The sequence below is a fragment of the Cryptomeria japonica genome, chromosome 2 (assembly GCF_030272615.1).
Source record: "Cryptomeria japonica chromosome 2, Sugi_1.0, whole genome shotgun sequence".
Taxonomy (NCBI): Eukaryota; Viridiplantae; Streptophyta; class Pinopsida; order Cupressales; family Cupressaceae; genus Cryptomeria; species Cryptomeria japonica.
Genome location: NC_081406.1, coordinates 625,217,896 through 625,243,749, shown reverse-complemented (window position 1 = coordinate 625,243,749; position 25,854 = coordinate 625,217,896). Strand labels below are relative to the sequence as shown.

At 35.5% G+C, this 25,854-nt stretch overlaps 1 protein-coding gene across 1 annotated transcript; it reads left to right on the top strand.

Moving 5' to 3' along the window:
- The first annotated feature begins 16,494 nt into the window (after nt 1-16,494).
- LOC131078674 (G-type lectin S-receptor-like serine/threonine-protein kinase At5g35370) lies at nt 16,495-19,671 on the top strand. Its single transcript, XM_058016425.2, has one exon. The coding sequence runs from the start codon at nt 16,932-16,934 to the stop codon at nt 19,503-19,505; it is 2,574 nt and encodes an 857-aa protein (XP_057872408.2). The 5' UTR covers nt 16,495-16,931; the 3' UTR covers nt 19,506-19,671.
- Nucleotides 19,672-25,854: the final 6,183 nt, after the last annotated feature.

Below are 25,854 nucleotides of genomic sequence, written 5' to 3'. Positions count from 1 at the left end.
TTGGAAAAAGATTTTGGATGAAATTTGGCGATTGTGGAAGGAGGAATTATTGAGCTTGCAGGTTGGGCTCTTCAGTAAATCTCTACCAGGATTGCGTATGAAGGTAGGATTCTAAATTGTTTTCTTGTTGCCAAAAGAATTTACTGTTCTGGTTGAAAGAAATGAATTCGTTATTGAAAAATCAGTTTGATTGATTAATAGAGTAGAATGGAAATAAGATCTTGAATTATCCCTCCTTGATTTCATTCTTTGTTTTCAAATCAATTTCTGGTTTGCTAAGAATGATTTAAAATTAAATAAAATTGAAATTTAGTTGGGGGTTTTGGCAGATTAGATGTTAAATTTGTGAAGATCAATCTTGTTTGACCAGTATGCTGTCGGTTTTGGAGGAATTTTTCCCTTTCCTGATCTGGGTATTTTTTTAAAAGATTGCAAATGGGTGAATAAAAATAAAAATCTATTTTTCTTTAGTCTCTGGGAGACTGTTTTTTTTTTACTGTGTGTTGCACAGTGATCTTTTTAAAAATAAAAATAAAAATAAAATAAAATTAATAATGGGAAACCCCAACCACGTGGGAGAGTACCCCACCACGTGGAGGGGTGTTGCGTGCCCATTAGGCAGCAACGCTTCCCATGGGAAGCTGCGTGCTCCCTTTGGGAACAACAGCGCTCCCAATGGGATGCAGCGTGTGCTCCCAAGGGGGGGGACCACGTGGGGGTCCACGTGGGTACCCTCCCCCATGCTTATGTTTTTTTTGTATAAAAAAAAGAAGAAACGTTCTTTTTTAATATTTAAAATATATATATATATATATATATATATTATAGTTTAATATTATTAAATTTAATTTTAAATTAAGTTTTTAATTATATTGGATATTTTAATTAAGTTTTGTTTTATTATGATTAAATATTGGCATTAATTAATAATTCAAGTATAATTTGTTATTAATTGATTGTATAAGGTTAAATATACAATAATTGATATTCAAATCTTATCTTATTATTAATGCATATTTTTTTGTAATTAAATACTTAATTGGTTAATTTCGTTATTAATTATTAATTTGTTATATTTAATTAATCGTGGATTATTAAATATATTCATTAATTAATAGTTAATTTTAGTAATTTTCTTTATATGCTCATGGAAACAATTTGTTAATTTGGGAATGGGTTTTCTTTATTTGGCTTCCCTAAATATGTATATTTCCTTGATCTGTATAGTGTAAATTGGTTCTGGAAAAGACAAATGTGTAGGATTTATTTTGAACCAGTACGTCAATGATGTTCTATTTGAAGATTAAATATCTTAATTAATTGGTTAATGGTTGTTTAAATTATATTCTTGTGAAATTGGTTAAAGAACTCGTTATGGCGTATTTTTGTATGTTCGATGCAATGAACCTTAGAGAGTTAGAAAACCAAGAACAACCTATACCTAGATGAGGTAGATAACTGCAATATAATATAGATCATGTAGAAAACTTGATCAACTTTTAATGTTTAGATCAATTCGGAAAGATTGTATCTGTTGAATATTGCCTATGCGAGTTTAATTTTTGTATTCGCTTTTGCTTATGTAATGGCAAGTCGTGCTTTATTTGTTAGGACCCTGTCGTATGGAATGATTTGGGGTACCTGTTTCAGTCCTCGGTTCCGAGTTGACTGTTGTTTTGCGGTAGTGTCGTATTTGGTCATATCCTTTGTGTGGGTGTCGAATGATGATTCGTGTTTGACCAGATGGTTGTTCTCTCCTCCTTGAACTCTGTTCGTCCGACCATGTGTATTCCTTGGTTTTTGAGTTCGTCTGAGTATAGTCTAGTGTCGTATGGGAAAGTGGCTTTCGGTTGGGGACCGCACCCAAAGTGGCTGCTGGGTAACCCATCGAAAGGGAGTCTAATAAGTGATAACCTAACAATAGATTAGAATGTAATCTCTAAGTAAGATAATGTGCCTCACACATGGGACGAGTGCTAACATAGACTTGACATGTTGTGAGAAGGCCTGAAATGGCAAACCACCATCCTTGTCTTCACGAGAGGATGTGTGGGTCCACATGAGGCTTGGATGGGCCGGAGCCTCGGATTAGGTTGCCAGGGTAACCCAGTGTATGGGGCCGGAACCTATGAAGACCTGCCATGGTAACCGTACCAGGTTGTGTGATGACACTTGTCCCTACGTTCGCTAGTGTGTTGTCGTTTTGTCCTGTTAGGAGTACCTTTGTGGGTCGTCCTATTGTCTATGCCCTTGTGATTACTTGGTTTCATGTTAGACCTTGGGTGGTGATGACTCAGTTTTGTGGACGCTCTCCTGGACCTTTGTTTTAGCTTTGATTATGTTTGGTTGGATCCTGTTCTTTTCAAGGATCGTTTATGTATTTATTGACCGATGTGGTCATTTGTATATTGTTTATATTTCGCCTTGATGGCCGGATTGTAATGGTGTAACCTCTTGTATTCTTAACTTTATTATTTATCAGAGGGGTCTTGCAGTTGAGCAGACCCGAAGATGTAGCCCTTTAGGGGTGAACTCCGAGATCATTATGGTGTTATGTGATGTTATTCTCTTATGTTTCCCTTATTCAACTTTATCATGTATGAATAGCTTATGTTAGAATGTATAAGTGGATAAGATGGAATTAATTTTAAATGCTTATATGCAGTCTTTCTTGAATGCCATTTTGATCGAATGCATAAGTGGTTTAGATGAGATTTATCGTAGATACATGTATGTAATCGTCTTTTAAAATGCAATAAGTTGGAATATGAAAGAATGTAACTTAGAGTAATGAAATATATTCAGTTGTTGTTAAGGAAATTAAGTATGCTTGAAAAGATCTCATATGGTTATGATGAAATTCTAGTGTGTTAGAATATTAGATGTATGGTTTGTATTTTAATGAAAAGCTTGAATGAAGATTATGAATAGATCTGAACGGATGAACCTTTGCTTCTGATTTATATTTCCATCTTCTGAAAGAAATTATCCTGATTAAGAATTATCTCGTTATTACGATAATTAGCTTATTGGACTAATTGTGTGAGTTAAGTGAATTGTGAAATTTAAGTAATCTCGTTGGGAAACTCTTTAGGTGTTAGTTGATGTCTTCCGCTATGTAATTCTGAATCTTTGATATCTTGTTGTATCTTATGTGGTGTATCTTTAAAAAAAAAATTTATTGCACTCTAATCTTGTATTTTGGCTTATCCCTTCAGGGTTTCCTGGCGGGCCATTACATTTGGTATCAGAGCCCATGTTGCAAACACTGGGATCTCTGGTGTCGCGGGTTCCCTCTAATGGTGTGAGGTGTATCGACCTTATGTGTATGCTTGTCCTCCTTTTGCATGTGAGTGATTGAACAGACCTTAAATTGTGTGTAACGTGTGTGTTCACACCTTAGTTTCACCTTGTTGATGTTGGTGTTTGAGTGTTTATATGTGCATTGTTTGCTTATTGATGTTTGGGTCTACGATTTCTCTTATTTTGAAAGAGAGTCGTATGTACCTTCCTTTTTGAGTGTTGTACTCTTTAGACTAATCCACTTGGGTTGGTCCGTGCTTGTCTTGAATCTGAAAGTACGAATTGTGTTTGTTTAAAATTACGATCTAGCTTAGTGTTGTCCACTTGAAGGACCAGTATGGCAAGTATTGAATGCTTATTTTGTAGAAAATTAAATGATCATCACCATTCCTCTCTCTCTCTCTCTCTAGAAATTAAAATGATTAGGATATGTGTAATTATCTTTGATTCGAGTTTTCTTGTTTGCGAGAGAGAAAAGGGTGCGACTTCTTGAACCCTTGTGTGAGCCTTATGACGCTTATGTTTTAGATTATTAAAGGGCTATGGGTTTAAAAAATTATTTTGGTTATTGGGAGAAAATTGTATGTGTACGTTTAAAGAATTCTCCATGTGTATTTTGTAGGAGTAGCATAACTAAATTCTATCTTAGTAAGGTGCATTAATATGCGAATAGTTGAATTATGTGACAACTGCTTTGTTTGTAAAAGATGTATAAATTGGAACATGTTATAGTAGCTTCGAAAGTGTATTAATGTGTTCCTCGAAAGATTGTTTTATGTGTTTCATTAAACCAGTTTGATTGAAGATTTATTTTAGCAATGCTCCATTGAACTCGCTTTTGGGCATATGTAATTACCTTGATGTGTTTAGAAAGTGCGAATGAAAAGCTTGTTTGATGTGCATGCATTAATATGTTTTATTTGGGTAATAGCTCCTCGCTTACCTTTTGATCGTAATGTGATTTCTATAATAGGTTGCAAAATTATGACATGTGTCTGTATTGTATTATTATAAGAGAGTGTTCTCAAGAGGTCTGGTATTATCGAAAAGGATTGCCTGTCTTGATCTCTGTTTTGTTTGGAAAAACTAGAACCTCCTGTTGCAACCATAATTATTGGAAATGTTTTGTTAGGCTGATTGTCATCCTTCTAACGGTAGCGAAATGAAAACCGTGTAATTAAATGATAGGCTTATAGTGAGAAATTTTATATTATAGTGTGATCTTGATTGATCTTGTGTCTTTGTAGGAAATAGTTTGGTTATCAAACTCTCTTTCCCTTCTCTTTGCCTAATCATAAGATTTTTAGAAATGGTATTAAGGAACGCATTGATTTAAATAGAATGTTTATAAAACATGTGAAATTGTACTATTGCATTTTGGCTTCATATTGAAAGATGAAAATCTCGAGCTTTAGAAAAGAATTTGCTTAGCTAGTAATTTAGTTACGGATGCTTAGTGAAATTTGAGAAAGATATAGGAATGATGTTATTTCCTTATGTAATTGTGAATTGTTAATAATTTCAGTACTTGTATCTAGAGTAAATTTGATTCAGTTATTTATGTAGAAAGCATAATTAAAATCTTCCTTGTATAGATGTTAGCATATTGAAAAGTACTCCCTGTAAATGTGACTAAACCAGTACTGGTGTAATTGTGTGTATTGTAAGAAACCAGTACTTATTATATGTGCCCATGGATTGGTGAAGTAATCAACCATGGAGGATATGTTGCTTATGAGTATGGGAGACCATACTGTTTATGTGATGTTGTTTATTTGTTTCCCTGCTGAGTACCAAACCTTGGGTTGTGGGTAACTCAGTATGTTAAGGGGTAGTATTCGAAGTAACCGTTCCTTGAATAGTATGGATTGGCGTGCGAGTAATGTCTGCGCGAAGCGACTTTAGCTTCTCTACTTCGAGGAATGATATAGTTGTACTATTAAACTGTATCAAAGGTGTACTCAATATTTTCCCTTTTGATGAATCTATTTTATAGGTTTATATGTGACAGCCTATTCCTCTCCTTTATTTGAGCATATGGATGGTGATTCTTGAGCAGAGTGATGGTGTAATTTGGAGGATCCTTTGCCTTGTCTTCATGAAAGGTAGGGTTATTCACTTGTGCTGCCAGTTAGTACATGTTGGTGGGCATGTGGGTGGACCCGAGTCATGTATACCTTTGACTTACGACGAGTATCCTTCTAGATACATTGCTATGTGGGATGTGACTTGCGCGTGTTTTTTTTTCCGTGAGGTACACTACCATGTGGGATATGCCCATTGCGTGTTTTCTCCGCTTGGGGTATTGCCATGCCGCGTGACGACGTGATGCGGGGTGATGTCAAGGTGCACACCGCCATGCCATGTGGGTAGTGTGACTATGTCGCACCACATGATGAGCTACTGCAATGGCTAGTCAGTTGTTCCTTCCTTCCTCGTTGGTGGCTAGATGCTAGTCACATAGTGATGTTATGTGCAGTTGTGATATTCTTTTTTTTTTTTCTTTGGGGATCAACAATTTATTTTACTTTGATTTTGAAGGTTTAGCCATGATCTTGTGATCTTTTGCACTTTGAATTGGTGTTGAAATTCCGGATTATTTTCTTGTCTTACTGTTGGAATTGATGATTTATTATCTTTATTCATCTGTACTTTGGTGGCTAAACTGGTTTATCCTTATTGTTTTCGGATGCTGGTCTTGTGTCGAAATGTGAAATTCCTCTCCAAGGACGTATGATACGGAATTGGTAGAGTGTGTGCGAGGAAGTAGATGTAGGGAACCTTGAGGATGGGGGTATGTGAGGCTGTGTTGCAGCTAGGACCCACTACCTACCTATGTGTGGTGACTATCTCTTGGAGGCTAACCACCTTGCTCAACAAGGGATATTCACAAAGGTCTTGTATGGAAGGTAGCACCGCTATGGTGTGCCTAACACCATCAAGCCTTTGAGTGAGTTATTGGATATTTGTGATCATATTGTTGTTCTGAGATCAGGCATAGAGATGCTGATCATGCATGTTATCTTTGACCGAGCATTAGACATGCTCACATGTGGCCTTTTGAGTTATGCATTCCAGTTATGTGGATGGTTATTATTTGTATCATGGAGTAAATTGTGTTAACTTGTCACTATGTTATGGGACATAGTCATTAGAAAGGTTTTTATATGCCTGACAAGTGTAATCAATTCAGTTATTTTGTTGCTCTTATTTCATGAAAGTTAAATTGGTTGTAGAAATTGATATTTAAAGCTAGTTCTATTCAATAAAATTTTATGATAAAGATGTATTGGTGAAAGGAAATTGATCTTGATGGCATATTTTCTTGTCATGTTTGATAGATGATTATGGTAATTGTTGGTTACCTCTTTGTAAATGCTTTAATTTGGTGTAATGAAAGGGAGAAAATTCTTGTTTCCCTGGTATAATTGTGGATAATTTCTAGAATGTTATAAGAAATGTATGAATTTAGATGTAGCTTGCCAATGGATAATGGCGTTTGTAAAGGATTTTGCAATAATATTTCATTTGATTATGGAAAGATTTCTATGTGCAATTTGATCTTTGTTGAATGAGTTTCAGGGCTGATGCGTAGAACATTTTCTCCATCTAGCCTTACGACTTCCAGGAGTAAGTCGGAACCTGGGGGGGAGAATGTAGTACCCCTGCCCTAATCAATTTCTAATCTTGGTTAGTTTATCTTAATACAATGATTATAGTCAGATGTTTGATTTAATGCATAGTTGTTGATGTGGTTTTCACACTAGTTGTATGCAAGTTGTTTAGTGTTCCTATTTCGTGGTATTAATATCGGGCTAACGCTTTCATTAAGTTTATATATATATGCATGTATGACTCTTGCTTGCAGGATATTTCAGGTACAACGCCGCATGAGTGCGAGGTTCATCTTCACCTGTATTTGCAGGTTTGAGTGTACCTCTTTAATCCTTAGAATTGGATTAGGTGGTCGTAAGACCCTAGTTGACCTTACTCGTGCTCAAGTGAGCATCGTCAGTCGCCGTCGGTAATCCCTTTTTGGTTGGGTTTGTGAGTCGTCTGTTTGGTTGACCTTCTCGGTTTGCGTGCTTGGTGTGTATGGTTAAATTGATTATTAGTCCTTAGTATTTTATTTGACTAAATATGTGTTCGTGCATTAAAGATTAATGGACTAGATTAATCGGGATTTCGTTATGCGATTTTCGTTGATATTGGATTGCTCGTTTTAAATTGGGAGTAAGTTCAATTAAATAGTTGATTTTGAATATTAAATGCATTTTGTATATGCTGTTGAAAAAGAAAGTTTTGTATTTAATTGCAATAGACTTAATTGTATTCTGTTGGCTTTTTAAATTAGAAAGGTTAAATTGAATTAAATGAGGAAATCAATTTGGAATTGAAAAAAAACAATTTAATTTGTTGATATAGTTAGAAAAGAATTAATTTTGAGAATTAATTTTAAATAAAAATTTTAATTCCAAAAAAATGAAATTTTGGTCAACTCTTCCTTATAACCTAAAATTTTGGGAAATTTTGAGGATGGAGATTTTTGGAAAATATTTGGTTGGAAAAAGATTTTGGATGAAATTTGGGGATTGTGGAAGGAGGAGGAATTATTGAGCTTGCAGGTTGGGCTCTTCAGTAAATCTCTACCAGGATTGCATATGAAGGTAGGATTCTAAATTGTTTTCTTGTTGCCAAAAGAATTTACTGTTCTGGTTGAAAGAAATGAATTCGTTATTGAAAAATCGGTTTGATTGATTAATAGAGTAGAATGGAAATAAGATCTTAAATTATCCCTCCTTGATTTCATTCTTTGTTTTCAAATCAATTTCTGGTTTGCTAAGAATGATTTAAAATTAAATAAAATTGAAATTTAGTTGGGGGTTTTGGCAGATTAGATGTTAAATTTGTGAAGATCAATCTTGTTTGACTAGTATGCTGTTGGTTTTGGAGGAATTTTTCCCTTTCCTGATCTAGGTATTTTTTTAAAAGATTGCAAATGGGTGAATTAAAATAAAAATATATTTTTCTTTAGTCTCTGGGAGACTGTTTTTTTTTAACTGTGTGTTGCACAGTGATCTTTTTAAAAAAAAAAAAAAAATTAATAATGGGAAACCCCAACCACGTGGGAGAGTACCCCACCACGTGGAGGGGTGCTGCGTGCCCATTGGGCAGCAGCGCTTCCCATGGGAAGCTGCGTGCTCCCTTTGGGAACAGCAGCGCTCCCATGGGGGCTGCGTGCTCCCAATGGGATGCAGCGTGTGCTCCCAAGGGGGGGGCCCACGTGGGGGTCCACGTGGGTACCCTCCCCCATGCTTATGTTTTTTTTGTATAAAAAAAAGAAGAAACGTTCTTTTTTAATTTTTTTTTTTTAAAATAAAAAAATATATATTATAGTTTAATATTATTAAATTTAATTTTAAATTAAGTTTTTAATTATATTGGATATTTTAATTAAGTTTTTTTTTAATTATGATTAAATATTGGCATTAATTAATAATTCAAGTATAATTTGTTATTAATTGATTGTATAAGGTTAAATATACAATAATTGATATTCAAATCTTATCTTATTATTAATGCATTTTTTTTGTAATTAAATACTTAATTGGTTAATTCCGTTATTAATTATTAATTTGTTATATTTAATTAATCGTGGATTATTAAATATATTCATTAATTAATAGTTAATTTTAGTAATTTTCTTTATATGCTCATGGAAACAATTTGTTAATTTGGGAATGGGTTTTCTTTATTTGGCTTCCCTAAATATGTATATTTCCTTGATCTGTATAGTGTAAATTGGTTCTGGAAAAGACAAATGTGTAGGATTTATTTTGAACCAGTACGTCAATGATGTTCTATTTGAAGATTAAATATCTTAATTAATTGGTTAATGGTTGTTTAAATTATATTCTTGTGAAATTGGTTAAAGAACTCGTTATGGCGTATTTTTGTATGTTCGATGCAATGAACCTTAGAGAGTTAGAAAACCAAAAACAACCTATACCTAGATGAGGTAGATAAGTGCAATATAATATAGATCATGTAGAAAACTTGATCAACTTTTAATGTTTAGATCAATTCGGAAAGATTGTATCTGTTGAATATTGCCTATGCGAGTTTAATTTCTGTATTCGCTTTTGCTTATGTAATGGCAAGTCGTGCTTTGTTTGTTAGGACCCTGTCGTATGGAATGATTTGGGGTACCTGTTTTAGTCCTCGGTTCCGAGTTGACTGTTGTTTTGCGGTAGTGTCGTATTTGGTCATATCCTTTGTGTGGGTGTCGAATGATGATTCGTGTTTGACCAGATGGTTGTTCTCTCCTTCTTGAACTCCGTTCGTCCGACCATGTGTATTCCTTGGTTTTTGAGTTCGTCTAAGTATAGTCTAGTGTCGTATGGGAAAGTGGCTTTCAGTTGGGGGCCGCGCCCAAAGTGGCTGCTGGGTAACCCATCGAAAGGGAGTCTAATAAGTGATAACCTAACAGTAGATTAGAATGTAATCTCTAAGTAAGATAATGTGCCTCACACATGGGACGAGTGCTAACATAGACTCGACATGTTGTGAGAAGGCCTGAAATGGCAAACCACCATCCTTGTCTTCACGAGAGGATGTGTGGGTCCACATGAGGCTTGGATGGGCCAGAGGCTCGGATTAGGTTGCCAGGGTAACCCAGTGTATGGGGCCGGAACCTATGAAGACCTGCCATGGTAACCGTACTAGGTTGTGTGATGACACTTGTCCCTACGTTCGCTAGTGTGTTGTCGTTTTGTCCTGTTAGGAGTACCTTTGTGGGTCGTCCTATTGTCTATGCCCTTGTGAGTACTTGGTTTCATGTTAGACCTTGGGTGGTGATGACTCAGTTTTGTGGACGCTCTCCTGGACCTTTGTTTTAGCTTTGATTATGTTTGGCTGGATCCTATTCTTTTTAGGGATCGTTTATGTATTTATTGACCGATGTGGTCATTTGTATATTGTTTATATTTCGCCTTGATGGCCGGATTGTAATGGTGTAACCTCTTGTATTCTTAACTTTATTATTTATCAGAGGGGTCTTGCAGTTGAGCAGACCCGGAGATGTAGCCCTTTAGGGGTGAACTCTGAGATCATTATGGTGTTATGTGATGTTATTCTCTTATGTTTCCCTTATTCAACTTTATCATGTATGAATAGCTTATGTTAGAATGTATAAGTGGATAAGATGGAATTAATTTTAAATGCTTATATGCAGTCTTTCTTGAATGCCATTTTGATCGAATGCATAAGTGGTTTAGATGAGATTTATCGTAGATACATGTATGTAATCGTCTTTTAAAATGCAATAAATTGGAATATGAAAGAATGTAACTTAGAGTAATGAAATATATTCAGTTGTTGTTAAGGAAATTAAGTATGCTTGAAAAGATCTCATATGGTTATGATGAAATTCTAGTGTGTTAGAATATTAGATGTATGGTTTGTATTTTAATGAAAAGCTTGAATGAAGATTATGAATAGATCTGAATGGATGAACCTTTGCTTGTGATTTATATTTCCATCTTCTGAAAGAAATTATCCTGATTAAGAATTATCTCGTTATTACGATAATTAGCTTATTGGACTAATTGCGTGAGTTAAGTGAATTGTGAAATTTAAGTAATCTCGTTGGGAAACTCTTTAGGTGTTAGTTGATGTCTTCTGCTATGTAATTCTGAATCTTTGATATCTTGTTGTATCTTATGTGGTGTATCTTTAAAAAAAAAAATTATTGCACTCTAATCTTGTATTTTGGCTTATCCCTTCGGGGTTTCCTGGCGGGCCATTACAGGTTATGTCGAAGGCATGGATCAGATGTTTTTCTTATTGGACTAATTGGGTTCACATATTTGCCTTTATTGGCAGATAAGTCTAGGTTATGGATCGGTACAAGATATCATGTTCCAGATCAGCACGACACATTTTGAAAATAGTCTATTGATTGGAAAATGTGTAAATGTATTGAGCCGACACATTGTATCACATCAAGACTTAATTTGTAATTGATTTAATTGTAATATCTTTAGTGAGCCGACATAATGTTGAGGTCTTAGGTTTTGTATAAATGATTGTAAGATCTTATTGAAGATCAGATATTATGTGTGTGTGCGAATATTGAAGAGCGAAAATAAGCAAATCCTTGTGTGAATCACGCAGATATTATCTGAAGGTTTAAGGAAGGTTATGAAGGTGTTTGACACTCATGGTCAAAGCTTAAACCGGTACTGAATCCAACATTGCATATGCTATTCTGAAGCAATACATTGTTATTGGATTTAACCATCCAATTGTAGTCAGTGTGCCTCCTATTTTGTGATTGAGCAGTAAGCTCTAGACGGTTGGCCTTTCTGCATGTGCAGACCCCATTTGTATACACTTACTATCTGCAGTAGTATCATTTGATTGTGGGTAAGGTTTCCCACCGTGGTTTTTCCCCTTATAGGGTTTCCACGTCAAAATATCTATGTCATGTGTTATGGATGTTGTTTTCCTTTCTGTTTCATGCATTAAGTTATACTGGTACTACTATAATAGTTAATCTATTTTACCAGCATTAAAGTTTATTTTAATGACACTGAGTTTTAAGTTGGGATAATTTGTTTTGGGTTATAATTTATTGACAACTGGTTGACAACTTATTCATCCCCCTCTCAGTTGTCCTTCTCAATTCCTAACATGGGGTCATATGGGGTCCTAAGGAGCCACATATGTGTTAGAATACCATATGACCCCTTAAGACACCATATTGTCTTAAAGGGTCATGTCGTACATACCGAGATGTTAAAAAGGGTCATATGGTGTCATGAGGGGTCATATGAGGTGGTAAGGGGCCACACATGTGTTAGAACACCATATGACCCCTTAGGACACCATATGACCCTTTAGGAGATCATATTGTCCTAAGGGGTCATATGGTGTTCTAAGGGGTCATATGGTATCCTAAGGGCTCATGTCATGTGTTAGGATGTCAAAAGGGGTCATATGGTCTCCTGAGGGGTAAGTAGAGAGGGGGAGGGAAGGAGGGAGGGATGTATTAATAGAGAGAGAGGAAGAGAGAGAGGAAGAGGGGAGATAGTGATAAGTTTAGAGGGGGGAAATAGATAAAGAGAGGTGGAGAGGGAAGGAGATAGAGAAGTGAGATATACAAAAGTGGAGGGGGGAGAGTTGGAGTGAGGGAGAGAAGGAGAGGTATTCAAAGAGAGGGAGGGAAGGAGAGGTATTCTTTACTCCACCTCTTTATCAAGTACCCATCTATCTATACTATCTATCTCCCCTCTCCCTTTATGTATTTATCTCTTGTCTCTAGATATGGGTATCTATCTTCCCTCCTACTCTTTTTATCTCCCCTCTCCCTCTCTCTACCTACCTCTCTTTCCATCCCTATCTACTTTTATATCCCCTAATTCTCTATCTCCTTCCCTCCATTCTACTCTCTCTCTCTCTCTCTCTCTCCTTCCATCTCCATACTCTCTCTAGCTACTTATCTCTATCTAACTAACCTCTCTTTAAATACCTCTCCTTCTCTCCCTCACTCCAAGTCTCCCCTCCACTTTTGTATATATCACCTATCTCTATCTCTCTCCTTCCATCTCCACCTCTCTCTATCTATTTTACCCATCTCAACTTATCACTATCTCCCCTCTTCCTCTCTCTCTTTCTCTCTATATATATCCCTCTCTACAAGACCTTTATTTCTATCTTTTCTTCTATCTCCCAAACCTTCACTTACCACTTCTATCAATCTCACTCTCTCCCCACTCTCTCTCTATTACCTTTTTCTCAAACTACATCTCTCTTCCTCCCCACATATATCTCTACCTCTCTCTAGAGTGAGATAGAGAAGTAGAGAGGGGATAGAAGGATATAAAATTAGAGAGAGTGAGAGAGATAGATAGAGATAGATAGATAGGTATATGTAGAGAAATAGAGTTAAATAGTGAGGGGATGCGTAGAGATAGATGAGATAGAGATTAAAGAGTTAAGGATGTGAGAGAGAGGTAGGGATAGGTCTATATTTTGGGAGAGAAAGGAGAGCTCGAGATAGAGAAGTAGAGAGGAGATAGAGGGGAGGTAAAAGTAGAGAGAGAAGGAGGGAGGGGTGGAGAGGTAGAGAGAGAGATCTCAAGTGGGAGAGAGATGTATATAGAGAAAGATAAGTTGGTAGGGAGGGTGAGAAAGATACGTAGAGAGAGAGAATTATATATGTATAGAAATAGAGGTAGGTAGGGAGTGAGGGGAGGTGTGTGAGAGAGGAGACAAAGAGTAGAGAGTTATGGATGTGAGAGAGATAGAGAGATAGGTCTAGATTTCTGGATAGAGAGAGAAAAGCATGAGATATAGAGGTAGAGAGGGGATAGAGGAAGAGTGTTATGGAGAGAGATGAGTCTAGAGCTCAAGGAAGATAAAAGAGAGCTAGAAAATGCTGATAGGAGCTAGAAAACTTATAAGATCTTCTAAAATCTAGAATTTGCATTATAACTCCTAGAGATTTGAAACCACTTTCAAACATATTTCCTATATAGATATGGAGAGAGATGAGTCTAGAGATCAAGGAAGATAAAGAGAGATAGAAACCACTTTCAAACATCCTGCCTATATTTATAACATGTTAGTCTACATCTAATGTATTTGCGATGTATTAGTTAGCAATATCTCTTTTAAACTTTAGTTTCATCTCGTTGGGGGTAACCTCGTCTGATCAATGAAATTCTACCTCCTTGACGATCTTCCTTTATGTTCCTCTACTTTAGCTTCGCATCTCTCAGCAAAGACATGCTCGCTAAAGTGGGGGCAAAATGTAATATCAAAAATCGCACTTGGCATAATTCAACACAACAAATGGTGCTTTCCTCCACGTCATCAGAGGTCGTGTGCCGCCATCTTTGTCCTTTTTTCCACTCAGGATCACTTTGTCAGCTTCAAATTGGTATTTCACCAACTTTATCGACCTGTCACCTTCGGGACTATAGCGCGATGCAGAGACACGTGCGCAGCGCGCTAGCATCCCGTGAATCTGATAGTCCGTAGGTGGTCATTTGAGCGTTACACCTACGCCTGGAAGTAATCGTAATGCCTCTACATGCACCCACTGGCGTCGGTTTCTCTTTCAGAACCTATATCTCTGTCTTGTTTGAAGGTAATTTTTTGGATCTTTTGGTATTTTGGGATCACTTCTTATAGGTTGGAGCTTTGAGCAATCTTCTTGGGAAAATACTCACCATTTATCACGAGACCACCATTGTTGCAACCTTTGGAGAACTCACGATATTGTCTTTATGAGTGTTGAGGGGAGTAATTCTTACTCTTCATAGTTGATTTGTGTATCTATAATCCTTCATTTTTAATCCATTGATCATCTCAATCGTATCTATTTTATCTTTGATCATTCTATCTTTCTTTGTGGTTTTATCTAGGTTGTCTGTGGTGGTGGAAACACCAAAATGAGGGTCTAACTAAGGAAGACTCTAAAATACAACCCCCAACATTTTCCTTTCTCGTCTGTGTGTAGGTTTTTGTGGTGGTGAAGAAGCTATCTTATTGTGGGAGGCTTTAATCGTGGACTGGTTGTAAGTTTTCCTTATTTCTTTTATTTCATTTTAGTATCTTGTGTTTCACATTATTAATTTATTGCATTAGTATCCATCTTCATTTAGTTCTATAATCACATTTGTTGCTGTTGTACGGATTTTGTACCCTGTCCATGTAGGACGACAACACGTCATGTTGATGTCCTAGTTTTGCACGCTCATCATGAAGATAGAGGCTAAGTAGAGTCATTCGCCAGTTCCATTTGATGTTTGATATCTTAGTTTTGAATTTGTATCCCCTGACTCACCTTAAGCACTAGTATAAGTGAGGTATTGGAGGGTCAATTTGTTCTCTTGGGTTTATCATCCTTGAGGTAGCAAATTTCCTCCATTACTGTAGGATTGATTGGATTCATTAGAAACAAAGAAAAATAAATATTTCCTTTAAAGAGATCATAAGGTAAATAGATACTTAAGCAATAATGAAATTCAACCCTATAGTGTATGAGTTTGAGACAATAAATTATAAACGGAGACACTTTTTGAAATGGTTATGATGGATTAAGATTACTTAGCTCTATGTATAAGTTGATGGCAATGACTACAAGTGGTCATCTTGTGATCCAAATGTTGCTCAAATGATGTCAAATATGGCTCTATAATGCTCTAAGAAACAACAAAATAAATTGCGTTGCCTTCAAATTCATTATTATGATGTTAAATTGATCTAGGTTAATTGTGCAATGCATAGTTGACCTTCAATGTGTGAAATCAACTATCTAGGTTTAATGATCTAAAAAATACTTTGCCTCGCTTTTTCAATAATTGAACATATTGGAGTGGTGTACATAGACACCATTTGAGAATTTGGGGTAGGGAGTATTCTCCCTTGGTCAAAACCCTAGGTTAAATGATTTTAAAGATTTTGAGTGAATATCGAAGGCAATAAGCAACAATGCAATTTGTTTATCTATCGTTAAGTATGCAGATGTTGATATAAGCGGGGAATGCTTGGGTGCATTTTTTGAATGATATAAAATATAGTAGAGGAGAGCTTATTCGATTATCTTCCAAAAAATGAACTAGGGCGATACCCTTAATGGTCCCACCCTAGAATACAATTTTAAATGTGTGTCACTTCAAATCAATGAGCAAAGACTAGTTTGAGTGGGACATATACCTAATTTGAAATTTAGAATTTATATTGACGAAGGTCAAATTAACTTCATATAATTAAACCAGATATGAATTTGTGCAATGAAATCAATTCATATAAATAAACAAGTAAATTATAACTTGAAACTAATTCTGAAAAACATATAAAGATAAAATCAAACTAAATTAAAAAATAAAAAAATTCTCACATTTAATTAAAAAACACACAATCCTTTTCTTTTCCACTATTACATCATTAGAATGCCCATTTTCATTCTAAGAATTTGTTTATTAGAATAACAACAAAGCATTACAAATAAGCAAAGCCATCCTAGAGCCTTCCTCATTCAGACAAGCGTCACCAAAATTATAAAAAAAATAATTAAGATCACGATAAGTTCATAGTCGCCTGCTATTTTATTACAATCTGAAAACAAATTCATGTCACGACACCTCCATTATGAGTTGACTGAATATAAAAAATGCAAAATAAAGCAGTTTTCTGGTCTACTCACAAGAATTTTGGCTGTCCCAGCGGTTCCGTCACTATTCTTCACATCACGAATTCTTTTTTAATTCTTTCCTTCTGTTCTGTAGCGTGGAATTGGCAATGGCATCCCAGAATTCTCTGCACACAATATTTTTTAAGTATATGAGCTCATATAATTGTGACAGCACGTCATGGCGAGATGATAAAAAGTCAGAATCACTCAATTGGCTTAAATGTCATATATTGCAGGTTTAATGGCCCACAAGTACAATTTCTTATCATCAAGTAATCATTTGTCAATGGGTATGGCCGAAATTTTAATATTGTCAATGGGAAGAGATGGAGCATTGATTTCACACGGAAACGCAACAAAAATTAGGTGTCTGTAAGAGTATATACAGAATGGCGAGCAGGCTGTGCTGGTAAGGATTGTATTAATGGATTTCCAGAACACAGAGGTGAAGCTGAGTGTGTTTGTTCTTCTGGTTTTTGTGTTAATTGTAATATATCCAGATGGATGTGTTGCCAGATTTTATGTGGATTTCATTCAAGCAGATTTCTCGGCAACTGAGTTGAATCATGTGGACGATGGAGGGATTTTTCTGGCCTCCCAGAATGGAACTTTCAATTTGCAGCTGGACAATCCGGAGAACGGACCTGATTTCTATGTGTGCGTGGTGCATTCACAATCCAATGTTGTGGTTTGGACGGCCAATCGTGCGGCACCCATTTCGAATTCGGACCAGTTCATTCTCACGCAGGCAGGTGCTAGCATCAAGACGACCCAGGGTCGAATCCTGTGGTCTGCCAAGGGCAAAAATGTCGGGAATCTGCAGCTCAGGGACGATGGCAATCTGGTAATGCGGGATTTATCGAACGGATCGGTGTGGGAGAGCTTCGATCACCCGACCGATACGCTTCTTCCTGGGCAGCGGCTGGTGCTGGGGTCGAATCTCATAAGCAATGCGGCGGAGGATGACTTTTCTGTGGGAAATTACGAAGTTTTGCTCACAGAGAATGATCTTCTCCTGCGCTGGCGTGTTCAGGGATTCGATCAAGAGACCTATTGGAGCATGGCGGGGGACTCCAGTGTGATTAAATTGCGGTCCAGTGCTGCTTTTACCCTAGCTTATGCTGCTCTGGAGCAATCAGGACTGAACCTTTACGCAAATTCCTCGTCTTCTTCTTCTGCTTCTTCTTCCATGGTTTTGCAGATCCCTATTTCGAGTAATACGGCTCTGACAAGGGCAGTGATCGAACCCTCGGGGAATTTCGAGGTCCTGAGCTTCATAAGCGGGAGATGGTTGTCTGAAATGGAGGCGGTGGAAGAGAAGTGCCTCTTGCCGGCCACCTGCGGCCCGCTCGGGATCTGCCTAGGGTTAAGTAATTCTCAGAGATATCAGTGCTCCTGCCCTGCGGGTTTCCAGATGGTAAACCAGTCGGATCCCTCTCAGGGCTGCAAAGGTCCTCAATCTCCAAATTGCAGTTCCAATTACGGCGATCTGCTAGTGGGAAACTCTATTGATTTCATCAAATTGGGAGGCGGGCTGGACTACTTTGCCCTAAAATTTGAAACCCCAATTAAAGCATCCGCCATTCAAGACTGCCAACAGATTTGCCTCAAAAACTGCTCCTGCACTGCGTTTTTCTTCGACAACGCCTCGGTTTCCTGCTACTTTAACGGACCAGTCGGAACAATCAGAAGCACCAGCAAGGGTTCCCAAGATGCTTATTTCAAAGTCATCAGTGGAAATACAAGCGGAGAAAAGCAGAGTACAGCTCAATTGCTTCCCATAATGTTAGGAGTAGCAGCGGCCATCTTCATCTCCTTCGCGTGTGTCGCGCTGATTGTACTCCGGTACAGGAAAAGAATAAGTCATCCGCCATTAAAAAAGGCAGCGACTCCGGATTGCGACAATGAAGACGAGAACCTCCTGCTTTCGATTCCCGGGCTCCCCACGCGCTTCAACTACGCTGAGCTCCAGTCGGCCACCGACAATTTCAAGTACAAGATCGGATCCGGGGGTTTCGGCACAGTGTACCAGGGAACCCTACTAGACAACACCAGAGTCGCAGTGAAGAAGCTCCAGAGCCTCTTAGGACAGGGCAAAAAGGAATTTTACTCAGAAATTGCCACAATCGGCAGCATACACCATGTAAATCTCGTAAAGCTCCGCGGCTTCTGCGCCGAGGGTTCGAATCGCCTGCTGGTGTACGAATACATGAACAGAGGCTCCCTGGATCGATCTCTCTTCGGAGGCCCTGTTCTGGAATGGCAGGAGCGCTATGAAATTGCCCTAGCCACGGCCAGAGGACTCTCTTATCTCCACCATGGCTGCCGCGAAAAGATCATCCACTGTGACATTAAGCCCGAAAATATCCTTCTGGACGACAAATTGGAGACAAAAGTTTCGGATTTTGGACTGGCCAAGCTTCTGAGCAGAGAAGAATCGCAGGCTTTCACCACCATGCGTGGCACCCGCGGCTACCTTGCGCCCGAATGGCTCACCAATTCCGCCATTTCTGACAAAACTGATGTCTACAGCTACGGCATGTTGGTCCTGGAAATCGTCGGCGGGAGGAAAAACAGTTTGACTCCCGAATCTGGAGCTCAAGCGCAGGATACCTTCAATTATTTTCCAACTCACGCGCTTCGGCTCTGTGAAGAGCGGAGATTTTCCGAGGTGGCGGACCCGAGGTTGGAAGGAAGATTTCAGGTGGATCAAGTGGAGAAGCTGGTGAAAATCGCCCTGTGTTGCGTCCACGAGGATTCGAACCTGAGACCGACCATGAGCAAGGTTGTCCATATGCTTGAGGGAAATGTGGAGGTCGATGATCCGCAGGTGGATTCCTTGATGTTTTTGAAGATCTATGCCAGGACGCTTAATAACTCTCCCATGGAGAAAACTCCCATGCTCTCCACCACCAGAACTGTTAATAAATATTCGCCTATGACCAGTTATGCAAACAACTCGATGATATCTTCGGTTCAGGTCTCAGGACCTAGATGACAAATGAGATCTTTGGTTCAGGTTTCAGAACTTTGATGACAAATGAAATCTTCTGTTCAGGTTTCTCTGGTATTCTGCATTCTTCTGCAACGCTTCTCATTTTTACTACCGTGGATTTTGTAGAAAGATCCTGTTAAAAACTGCTCATTTTAAGCCTTGCATTACAGTTTTCATCGATCATCCATCGATTTTGGTGATAACAATTTTATATTGTATTATAGTTGCGCATTTCTGATCTTAATTTTCTGTCGCCTTCCACGAATTCAATTCAGATGTGTGAAATTAGAGAGTTTGTATAGCGAGCTAATTAATGCTTCCGAGGTATTTAGTAAAAGCAAAACATGAATTTCTTGTAATGTAATTTATTTACTAAATTTGTAAGGGTGTTTTACCTATTTTTTTGGTTTTGGATTCATTTGAATTTTTGTTATCATTGTATTAATTTAGTAAATCGTATTATTTTTATAAGAATATTAGGGTGAAATTTATGTATTTACATTAATTTTGTATTTATTTTATGTGAATGTTTTAATGTAATTATGTATTCATAAATTACACAATTTTAATTGTGTTTTTCTAATATGGTTATTTATCTATCTTGTATATATTTTCATAGATCTTTTATTTATAATTTTCGTTGATGTATCTTTCCATATGCATTTATTATGCACTTTGATTTTAGCAGTCTTTTATACTAGGTGAACCCCACAAATCCCACACTAGTGGATCTGTTCCTTGATTGTCTAAAATTTAGATATAAATTATGGTCAATTATTGCCATTATTTTCTCACCTCAAGCTAATTCAACACACATTTACAATTTATTGTTATTTCATTTTAAAGGTATTCCATTGCATTTATTCGATTATAAGGTAGTTATTTGAATATTTTAAAGTTATGAAATGAGAATTAGAGCAACTTCAATGGATTTAATTTTGCATCACATCATCCTAAAGCATTTACATGCTCTAAGCTTGTTGTCATCAATCATTCACACAACCATAAAAGTGTTATTCTTTAGGGGTTGAACTAGGAGAATGTGTACCCTAGCAATATAATAACCTTCTAAAGGCATTTTAAGTATTGATAGTTCTCATAGTAGAGTAGATAGTAACGAATTAGATAATTCATGAAACAAGAAAGCACATTACACCATATCAAATTTGCAGCTAAATATTAGATCTACACCCACAAAAATGCTTGACCCGTAGACTTGATCATTCATAGAGTTGACATAATATTTCAATTTTGAAGAAAAATTTAGATAGAGAGGACCATTTTCAAGTTCAAAGATTGTAAGTGCCTAAAATTGAATAGGCATGCATGGTATTCTAATTCAACACACGACCCATATGACATGAAGAAACCTCTCTCAAAATTTTCATTTGTCTTTAATGAAATTGCTTGGTTGGCTCCTAGGGCCCTTGTTTTCTCTCATTTTATATTTGTTGGTCACATACCCTACCCATGTTTCTCATCATCTATTAAAAATAGGTATTTTGAACTTCAAGCAGCATAATTGACTTTCTTGCATTAAATCACCCAAACAATCTTAGATTCCCCTAGGCATTTCATTTACTGGGAAGATAGGCAATTTGCCATTTTTGTTGGCACATGAAAATCATAGATCTAATCATTTTTGCATCGATTTTTGACACCCAACTTGAGTTCATTCCACTCTTGATTGCACCCAAGCCCTGGAAATCTTAGTTTGAAACCTAATCATGAGTTTGAACCTTATTAATATCTCCCAAAAGGATTTTCATTGATCTTTTGCTTCTTTTCTTTTTGAAAATCCCAATTTTTTCGCTTGTACATAGCCATAGTAACAATTTAAGTGTTTATCCTAGAGATCTTTCTCTTTTTTAATTAAAGATCAATACTCTTCATAGGTCTTTTATAGGACAAGCCTTCTTTAAGTCCTAGGCTCTCCAAATTAACCATTCACTACTCCTAAATATTTGTAACCAATATCAGTATATATTCTTGAGTTTTGTTTTTTGAATATTTTTTAGAAGTCCTCCATTCCTTGTTCATTAAGAAGGATTTCAAACTTTGAGAAAATAAAAGAGACCTTTAAGAATGTGTGTCATAATAAGTTTCATTAGTATTCAATATTGCTCACATTCCATGTGTGAGATTTTCATTTCCAATATGTTAGAATAGTTTATTTGTAAAATAAGCTAGAATAATTTGAATCAAAGTTAATTAGCTTCACATTTTTATTTAGGTCTACAATATTTTGATGTAGTTGACTAGATTTAGCAATTAAAATAGATTAGTTTGTTTTTACTAAGCTAGATTAGATTATTTATTTAAATTAAATTTTTTAGTTACATTAGAGTACCTCTTTCAAATATTAGCATGATTTTTGAAAAATAAGTAATCAATTCCAGATAAAGAATCATAAAATTATTTAGAATATTAAACAATCACTAAATACAAATAAATACTTGCATTTATTTATCAATCCCATAAAAACTAGCAAGTTGCATCTTTAATTTATTTAATAAAGTTGCATTATAAACAAAGAGAAAAAAAAATCCTTTGTAATCTTACATTTATCTCAAATTATTTAAGCAACATTTAGTTCTTTATAAATTGAAAAAGAATAAGGGTTGGGGGCCTAGTTCGTTTGGCGAGAGCTTCCAATGGTGAAGCATGAGGTCATGAGGTCTAGTCTCCCCCAACCCACATGGTATCGGAGGACGTGTTGTGCCGGCGTCACCAGTCACGTTAAAAAGTTTACCTAATGCACTGCATTTTATAGGTGGTGCTATACCCGATTCTTACAGTCTAAAAAAAAACTTTAAAAAGAATAAAAATATTACTTATATACTCATTTTGATTAATTATTCATTTTAGTTTATTATCAATTATTTAATACATTCGAAAATAAAAAATGTAAACAATATAAAATTAATTTTATTTCATATGTTGTTACTTCAGTAGTTATTGGCTTTTCCAATGCTCAACTCATAAAAAAATATAAGAGCTAAACAATCCATGTCTTCTAGTCTTTGTACAATTGAACTATGAGCTCTATTCTTGGACTTCAAACAATAAAGCAATAAATCAAGGTGAAAAATATACTTAAAAATAAAGTTCAAAAAATATTTAGATAAATAACTTTAAAGGTGTTCCTTATTCATATACCTATGTATCCTAGAATCACATTTAGATTTTCCACTTGTGTGTAGTTATTTAATGCTTTGAGGTACTTAGAAAAGAAAAACACGAATTTATTGTAATGTAATTTGTTTACTAAATTTGTAAGGGTTTTTACCTACTTTTTTGTTTAGGGATTAAATCGTATGATTTTTATAAGAATATCAGGCTGAAATTTATGTATTTATGTTAATTTTGTTTAATTTTGTATTTATTTTATGTGAATTAAATTGCATAATTTTAATTGTGTTTTTTTTTTAATTGTTATTTGTCTATCTTGCATATATTTTCATAGATCCCTTATTTATCATGTTTGTTGATGTATCTTTTCATATGCATTTATTATGCACTTTGTTTTTAGTACTCTTTTATACCAGGTGAACCCCACAAATCCCACACTAGTGGATCTATTCTTTGATTTTCTAAAATTTGGATATAAATTATGGTCAGCTATTGACATTATTTTCTCACCTCAAGCTAATTCAACACACATTTACAATTTATTGTTATTTCATTTTAAAGGTATTCCATGCATTCATTCGATTATAAGATAATTATTTGAATATCATTCAATGTTATGAAATGAGAATCGGAGCAACATTTCAATTAGAGCAACTAAAATGGTTTTAATTTTGCATCACATCATTCACACAACCATAAAGGTGCTATTCTTTAGGGGTTGAACTACGAAAATGTGTACCCTAGCAATATAATAGCCTTCTAAAGGTATTTTAAGTATTGATAGTTCTCATAATAGAGGATATGGTGTTGAATTAGATAATTTATGAACAAGAAAGCACATTATACCATATCAAATTTGTGGCTAAATATTAGATTTATACCCACAAAATTTTTCTAGACCCATAGACTTAATACTTCATAGAGTTGACATAATATATTAATTTTGAGGAAAAATATAGATAGGGAGGACCATTTTCAAGTTCAAACATTGTAAGTGCCTAAAATTGTATAGGCATGCATGGTAGTCTAATGATGATTTGATGATCCAGCACATGACCCATACAACGTGAAGAAACCTCTCTCAATTTGTCTAGTCCTTTATGTAAATGCTATCTTAGAACTAGACAGGGGTTTCATTTATTGGAAAGATAGGCAATTTTCTATTTTTGTTGTCACATGAAAAATCATAGATTTCATAATTTTGCATCAATTTTGGTCACCCAACTTGAGTTCATTCCACTCTTGCTTGCACCCAAGCCTTGGAAATCTTAGTTTGAACCCCCAATCATGAGTTTGAACCTTATTAATGTCTACCCCCAAAGGATTTTCATTGATCTTTTACTTCTTTTCTTTTGAAAAAATCTTAATTTTTGCTCTTCTACATAGCCATTATAACCATTTTCAGAGTTTTTATCCTAGATATTTCTTTTTCCAAAGATCAATTCTCTTCATAGGTCTTCTATAGGACAAGCCTTCTTTAGACCCTAGGCTCTCTAAATTAACCATTCACTAAGTTGCTTAATATTTGAAACCAATAGCTACATCAACATATACTCTTGAGTTTTGTTTTCTTAATTTTTTTAGTCCTCCATTCCATTAAGAAGAATTTCCAAATTTGAGAAAATGAAAGAGACTTCTAAGAATGTGTATGCGACATCAAGTTTCATTAGTATTCAAGATTACTCACATCCTATGTGTGAGATTTATTTATTTCATTTCCTATATATTAGAGTAATTAGAATCAAAGTTAATTAGCTTCACATTTTTCTTTAGATCTACAACATTTTGATGCAAATAAAATAGATTAATTTGTCTTTATTAAATTAGATTAGATTAATTACTATTTAATTACTTTACAAACCTCTTTCAAATATGCAGTATGATTGAAAAATAAATAAATAATCAATTCCAAACAAACAACCATAAACTTTTAAAAAATATCAAATAATCCTAAATAAAAAAATAAACAAGTATTCATTTATCATTCCCATAAAAAACTAGCAAGCTACCTCTCTCATTTATTTAACAAAGTTGGATTGTAAACAAGGAGAAAAAAATATTTCTTTCTATCTTGCATTTATCCAAGTCATTTAAGTAGCATTTAGTTATTTACAATTAAAAAAGAATATAAATACTAGTTCTATTCATTTTAGTTATTATTCATTTAATGGATTATTAATTATTTAATACATTGAAAATTACAAAATGTAAGTGAGATTAAATTCATTTTATTGTATATGTTGATACTTTAGCATTAGTCACAATCATTAACTTTTCCAATGTTAAACTCATCAAAAATATAATAGCTAAACCGCCATGTCTTCTAGGTCCTTGTACAATTGAACTATGAGCTCTATTCTTAGACTTCAAACAATTAAACAATAAATCAAAGTGAGAATAAAAAACATAAATAAGTTCAAACAAAAATATTTAGATAAGTAACTTCAAACCTATGCTCTTTATTCATATATCTATGTATCCTATAGTCACATTTAGATTTTACACTTGTGTAAGTATCGAAGAGGATTTGGTTTCAATTTAGGATAGTTGAGGGAAATTTTCTCAACACAATTTGTTTTTTCTAGAACTAGAAGCTCATGAAATATAAAGAGTAAGAGGACTCATTATGAAATTGAGAAGTGTTCAGGTAAAGTTGTTAGAGTTATCTTTTAATATTTAATTATTAGTCTATTATACTCTATGCCTAAGCTAAACTTAGCAACCTTATAATTCTTTAAGGTTTTTCTCCTTTAGGGTTTCGAGTATCATTTTATAAGGATTCTCTCTTTGTATTTTCATAACAACTATAATGATTGAATTGCATTCTTGTTGCACAATCAATGTGACTTCTCTTTTCTGGATCTCTGAATTTTGGCCTCCATAGCTATTTTGCTTCTCTCTTTATGTGATAGGTTTGCATACAGGTGATCTTTGGGAGTTGTAGAGTTGATTTTTCCTCAACTCCAATATGGTATCAGAGCTTTAGATATGCATGCCCCTGTTCTCTTCATGAGAGTTTTTGAGCCTTGTTCTTCAAATCTGAGTATTCGAGGGTTTGTGCAGTTGCTTTTTTCAATTTTGGGGGGTAGCTGATTTTTTGGTTTATTTTGGTGCTAAAAGGACCTCATAGTTGGATTCAAAAGGTTGATTCCATGAATTTTGATATATAATTTGTCTATTTCGGTGACAAGGGCATCTGGGGCATGATTTTTTATTGGCA